This window comes from Microtus ochrogaster, chromosome 7 (assembly GCF_000317375.1).
Source record: "Microtus ochrogaster isolate Prairie Vole_2 chromosome 7, MicOch1.0, whole genome shotgun sequence".
Classification (NCBI taxonomy): Eukaryota; Metazoa; Chordata; class Mammalia; order Rodentia; family Cricetidae; genus Microtus; species Microtus ochrogaster.
The window spans coordinates 22,688,201-22,694,908 of NC_022014.1; the positions used below are offsets into that span (position 1 = coordinate 22,688,201).

A 6,708-nucleotide genomic window follows, 5' to 3' on the forward strand; every position below is an offset into this window, starting at 1 on the left:
GAACTCACAGAGATCCGCCTGCCTCTGCCTCCCTAGTGCTAGGATTAAAGGCGTGCGCCACCAACGCCCGGCTCTCAGGTTGGTTTTAATCTGTGGGCTTCAGATGCAGCCAGGTAGTCGGTGTAGTTTTTTGTTTGTTTGCATTTACATATTTTGTGTGTGTGTGTGTGTGTGTGTGTGTGTACACATATGTGTATGTGCCATGGCTTGCATGTGGACGTCAGAGGACAACTTGTAGAAGTTGCTTCTCTCCTTGCTGAACTCAGCCCATCAGAACTGGCAGCAAGGACCTTTAACCACTGAGCCATTTCACCAGCCCAGTGTAGCATTTTTTAAGTGAAACAGAAAGGGCAGTAACAGGGTGGGTATACTCATCACTCACTTTTCAGCCCAGGACTAACACAGACGCCGACTTGGTGTTCCTAAATTCACCTGCTACATTAGACCTGCTCCTCTGAGCTCATCCCCTTACCCAGGTGCTGGCCATAGTTCAGTCAGGCCAGTGGGGACTCAGACACAGCTGAGGCTGCTGCCTTGTTTTTCCCATCATGAGACAATGTCCCTCCCTCTGGTTTGGCGAGGAGCAGAGTCCCAACTAGTTCCCAAATAGTTTGGTGAACATTGTGGGAGGACACACTAAGGGGGAATAGGAAGGGAAAATTCATTAGGTTTTCCACCCTGGGAACTGGGCCCACATCTGGGTTTGTGTGTGTGTGTGTGTGTGTGTGTGTGTGTGTGTGTGTGTGTCTGTCTGTCTGTCTGTCTGTCTGTGTCTCTGTGTGTGTGTGTGTGCTAACCAGCTGCATAGCTCCCTGCTGGCATTGAAGCCTTTGCACGTTTCCAAAGCAGTCAGCAGGCACATTTGTGACTCTTCCCTAGAGGCCGGGAGTTGCATTGAGAGTAGGATGAGAGGCCCTGGCCAGGGTGTGTGTGTGTGTGTCAAAGCCTCAGAAACATCTCCTAGTATGGAGTTAGAGGATTTGTATTGATGATACTGAGCCTGCCTGGTCAGTAGCCACAGATGGCAGCTCCCACTGTCACTCGGGACATGTCAGTGGAGTACCTGGTCTGTTGGTAAGAGAAGCAGGGAAACTCTAGAAAGAGCTAGAGTAAGCCTGTGTGCATACCCTTCAGAGGCAACGGGGAATTCAGGCCTCAGACTTGCCTCTGGTTACAGCTGTTCCTGCTACAACACAGCCTGCATAACTGCAGGCCAGGCTAGCCACTGCCTCTGGGCAGCATGTCCTCCCTGCCATGCCCTGCCCTGCCCTGCCCACTGTTGACTCCCCATAACTGTACTACTGTACTCCTGGGGAGACTGCTCAGAGTTCAGAAGCCAGCTCTAGCACCTATTAGCTGTGTGACTCTGAATAAATCACTTAACTTCTCTGTACTTGGTTTCCTCACCTCTACAGTGGAGATGATAATGTTACTTGCCTCAAAATGGCTGGCAGTATACAGTAGTACAGGAAGAGTTCTTAGAACAGTAGTATTTGCCATCTTTTTGTTGTTGTTGTTTTGGTTTGGTTTAGTTTTGGTTTTTCAAGGCAGGGTTTTGCTGTGTAACAACAGCCCTGGCTGTCCTGGAATTCAGTCAATAGACCAGGCTGGCCTCGAACTCACAGAGACTGACCTGCCTCCCGAGTGCTGAGATTAAAGACATGCACCACCACACCCAGTGTATTCTCCATCTTACTGCAATGATTTTATCTAAGCCAGGGGTGGTGCCATTGATAGTTGTTAGTCCTGACTTGGCAGTTTCCCATCAGTTTGGCACATAGCCTAGGAGCTAGGGGTATGTTATATACTGGGGTGCATCTGGGACTTCAGTCCCTAGTCTAACGCCCTTCTCTCCTGTCGGAAGGGAAGCTAGGTGACTACTCCCTTGATGCCTGACGGAGCTTCTTCAGGTGCCTTGAGCTTCCTGGCACCCCAGGTCTCCTGGGGCTGCTGAAGAGGGATTTACTTCTCTGTTCTCCTTCCTTTTCCCAGGGTTGCTGAGAAGGAACCCATCAACAAGATGTCACTTCACAACCTGGCCACTGTGTTTGGCCCCACGTTACTGAGACCCTCGGAAGTGGAGAGCAAAGCACATCTCACATCAGCTGCAGACATCTGGTCCCATGATGTCATGGCCCAGGTACTACCAGCACTGTGCAGGCCTCCAGGCAGTTCAGAGGTCCCGCTTCCCCGCTAGGCAACTGAAGTGGTGGGATATAGGGTGCCTGAGCACAGGGCTGCAGACCTCCTACTCTGCTATGTCAGAGTTGAGGAATGCCTGTCCAGGTGCAAGCTGCTTTCCTGCGAGGGCATCAGTCTCGGGTACAGACGATTTCGGAGCTGAGGGTTGACCTCATGTATAAAAGATCTGGCATTGCTTTGAGGGTCAGGCTTTCCTGGGCTACCTTTAACACCAGGATAGGCTGTCCAACCAAAGCTGATGTCAGGCCCCCTTTTGATTTAGGCATGGAAGTGGCTCCCTGACCCTTGGCCCTGCAGCACCCTCTAGTGCTGTAAATGAGTGAAGGAACCTGGGCTTCCTAAAAAGGGGAAGAAGCCAGAATGGGCCTGGGATGAATGTGACCTGGGCAACAATAGACTTGGTTGCAGCTCGGGAGTCATTTCTTCTGAGCATAGCAGGTGAAAGAGGTCTGGAACATGAGGACCCCAACCTCAGTCTCCTTGTTTCCCCACAGGTCCAGGTCCTACTTTACTACCTGCAGCACCCCCCCATCTCCTTCGCAGAACTGAAGCGGAACACACTGTACTTCTCTACAGATGTGTAGCCTGAGGTGGGCAGCTGTGGGGGTGGCCAGAGCCAGCCCTCCAGCCAGGGCCCAGCATAGACTTGAAAGACTGCAACAGAAACTCCCCAGCCTAGCACTCCAGAGTCCAAGGGAAGCCACCTTCCGAGAACTGGAACCTGTCCAGCTTTTGTGCCACCTTGTACAAAGCCAGCTGACCAGCCCCCAGCCTCCTCACCACACCCCAGCTCCTACCCTCTGTACCTTTGCGTGTGTCTGATGCTCCGTGCTGTCCAAGATTGTTTTATGTATATTTGTGATACAGAAAAGGTAGTGGCCAAGCTGGTGTGGGCACAGACAGCCTGCTTTGTTCTTTCATTTCTCCCAACACTTTCTTTCTGCCTGAATCCAGTTTGGGGACTTTTATTTTGCACTGTGTAACTGCTGCCAGTTCTCCTCTCCTGGCCCTGCTCCCAGATTGCAGCCTCCCTGCAGTGTCTCTGCCCTCTTCATCTTCCCAGCCTGCTGCATGCATGTGCAGCATGGGGATTTGCTCCATCACTGCAAAGTTCTGCAGGGGCCCTGGGCAGTGGTGGCCTGTCTGATGTGCTGTGTGCCGCCCTTGGCCTCATTGCTCTCCACCTATGGAAGCACACCTGCTTCCTTTGCTGTCTGTGCAAATGTTGAACAAGGAGAGAGACACACACTAATTCTCAGCTTAGCACAGAGCTGGAGAGCTGATTTCTGGAATGTTCTATTTGAGAATTGCCCTTGCTGGGGTTTGTCTGTTCTATCTCCTGCCATGAGGCATCTTCAATTGTTTCTTCGACTGCTGGATTTTGTTTCCTTTCCCCTGGTGTTGTTTTGAGTGTAATGACTCACACGTGTCCTGCTATCGAGAGAGGTCAGGAATGCACCTGAGGATGTGGTGGGCACCCAGGCTGTGAACCAAGACGGATGGAATGGACAGCAAGTCAAGGGAAGCCAGTCTTCACCGTAAAAACCTGCAGAGGCTATCCTAGTGGATGGAGCATGACCTCCTGAAGGGCAACATCTGTGGCTGAGTCAGGTGTCCAGATGACAGCAGGCTTTGTCCTGGAACCTCATATACCTCGTGGTACTTTTGCCTTAGATTTTACACCCTCAACAGCCAAGCACTGCCACGGGGCAGCCACCTTGTCATGTGTACTCCAGAGCCTAGGAATAGAAGGCACAACCCAGCTGGAACAGCCCTGCCCTGGCACTGGCCCAGCTTCTAAATAGAACCCTGTGGGTAATCCCAAGTATTCTAGAAGTTGGGGGGCAGGCTGCCTCCCTTGTGTGTTCTGCTGGGGCTCCAGAGCATGGGGTCAGCAGGTGTCATTTCCAGCTTGGCAACCTATTGCTTGGTACTAGAAAGACTTATTCCCAAAGCACCATTTCCAGTCCGTGGCAGTTAGCAGGGAAAGGTGCTCCTGGCACAGGGGCTTAAGCTAGGCGCAGCTTCCTGGATCTTCTGTGTGGCAGAGTTGATTCTTGGCCCTCAGGATTGGGGAGACCAGCTCTCATTGTGTGTGCTCAGGGCTAAGTCTAAAGATGGGTTTGCTGGCCCCCAAGCTGTTGTTTGCTAGGTGAAAGGCAGGGCTTTCAGGTCTTGTTCATACCTGTTGCCTTTGACAGAACGGTACAGTTTGTGCATACAGGAGAAAGGAATGCCAACTTCCCAACTGCCTATTAGCAGTTTAACAAGGAGCCTTGCTGTCTCAAACAGGTGAAAGAGAATGCCTCTGAGTGTAGAGGTCACATCATCTAGCCACGGTCTTGGCATTCAGGTGCTGGTGTGTGGCATTCTTGCTTCCAAAGAATTGACAGTAACAAATTATCAAAGCCCATCAAAACAGTGCCTCCTGTCTCTTTGAAACAAGGAATGTTGGCTTCTGGGCATTAGCTACTGCAGCCCCCAGGTTGCTTAGACAATGTAACAGCAGGAAGGCTGGAGGAGGAGCTGCGAAATATTAAAGGTTGCTATTATTTATAAATTCCACCCCAAGTGGGGCAAGTCAGGTGCCAGACCTGAACTGAGGTGCACCAAGGAAATATCTGGTGTTTCTTCTGAGACGGGGGCCATGCAGCCCCATCACTACCAGCAGGGCACCAGGAGACAGGGTCCAGGAACCCCAGGCATGCCTGTGCTTGCTTGGGCAGTGAACGAGGGCTGCCAGCTTTTGCTGATAAGGTAGGATGGGACCCCTAATAAGTTGGTATGGATATATTTTTTTTGTCTCTGTTCCGTTTAAACTTAATGTAGATTATTATAAATTGATGTAAACCATGTGAGAGGGAAATGTTAATAAAATAACTGCAAAGCCCCAACATTTGCACAAAACTCAGCCCTGTGGTGTGGATGTTTGCGTTCTCAGTCGTCTAGGGAAGATCACCAATCTAAATATTTAAACCCTTCCAGCTGCACCCACATGCTTCCAGGAACCTGTTTATCTGTCTATCCTTGAACCTCTGACTTTTGGGGTTTGTGGCAGTTGTGGGGAAAGTCTCTTCTCGCTCTCTACACATTCCCAAGTCCTTGCTGCTGTAATTCCCTTCATGGGACACTCTATGGACTTGGTCATCAGTGTGCCTGGGAAAAATGGCAGAAATGGGCCATTGGCTTCCCACTAACTTAGCTGTATTTTCCCCTCAAAATTGGCATATTATGGCAGCCTTTGGTTGAATTTGCTTATCAGGGACCTGCATTCCCCACCAAGAGCCCACTTTCTCCTTCAGGACAGCCAGTAGGGCTTGTGTGGGATTTCCACCAGCCAAAGCCATTGGACACTGTTTATTCTGAAGATGAGGAACAGATGTGTCTGCAAATTGCTGTTTAGTTTATGAGCTCATACTGACCCCCCAGCCATCTAAAACAGGAAGCTATTCATCTCCCCTTGATTGAATAGTCCACGTGGACAAGGCCTGGCTTGTTCAGCTGATGCTTACTGTCAGCCCTGAGGCTCCTCTTTGCCAAGACAGTTGTGATGGCAACATTTCTTGTATTGAGGCTCATGTGGAAGACCAGCTGGTCAAAGACCTCAGGTACCTGAGCACTTTGTCAGGTGCCAGCTAGAAACCATCTTTGCTTCAAGGTGTTCCTAGATGAAGAATTTACGGACAGTGTAGGAAACACTCCTGTGCTTCAGCCGGTCTCAGTGATGAAGCCTCATGCTTACGAAAACAAGGCAGGCATCATACAGAATTCACTGGGGGCTATAGGCAGGGAGAGAGTCAGTAATAGAGTACTCGCCTAGCATGTTGGAAGCCTTGGGTTAAAATTTTTCGTTTTTTGAGACAGTAGCTCCGGCTGTCCTGGAATTCTCTCTGTAGACCCAGGCTGGCCTCAAAATCAAAGAGATTTTCGCCTGCCTCTGTCTCCCAAGTACTGGGATTAAAGGCGTGGACTACCCAAGCCTTGGGTTTTTTCCTCAGCAGATGAGGAATGAAAAGGATTCAGCAGAGAAGAACATGAGCCCTGTGCACTAGCTCACACCCATTCCAAGGGACTAGTACAAAGGCAATGCTCTGGATTTGATGTCATCACTCACATACAGGACTCTGAATTCCGCTTAAGAGTGAGTAGAGATGAGGACGCAAGCAAAGAAAACGTGGAAGGGCTCTTAGTATACAGCAGGGAAAAGACTGACTGCTGGCTGAAGGCAGTCATTACAGGTCTTTCCTGGGCCTTATACACAGCTGACGGGAGGGTGGAACTGAGTCCATTGATTCCATCCTCAGGCACACAGAACAAGGACGGTGTGCGCAGGCCTTCAACATTTGACTTGGGCCGGTAGTTACTGAATGACTGAGCTGGCAGAATAACCACAGCAAACACTCACGCATCTTTAACCTGGGCTGGGGTCTGAAGCCACTGGTTCAGCAAGCTGCAGGCATGGCCACCAGCCCAATGGGGTTCTCTACAGAGGCAGAAGAGTTACCA

General features: G+C 50.5%; 1 protein-coding gene across 6 annotated transcripts in view; it reads left to right on the forward strand.

The window, feature by feature from the left end:
• Positions 1-5,113, forward strand: part of Abr (ABR, RhoGEF and GTPase activating protein) — a 210,493-nt gene extending 205,380 nt beyond the window's left edge. For all 6 annotated transcript variants that reach the window (XM_013347239.2, XM_013347242.2, XM_013347240.2 and 3 more), the window contains 2 exons: positions 1,993-2,140; positions 2,697-5,113. In XM_013347239.2, coding sequence (XP_013202693.2) covers positions 1,993-2,140; positions 2,697-2,786 — 238 coding nt within the window. In that variant the 3' untranslated portion in view covers positions 2,787-5,113. The remainder of the gene's footprint in view (positions 1-1,992; positions 2,141-2,696) is intronic.
• Positions 5,114-6,708: the final 1,595 nt, after the last annotated feature.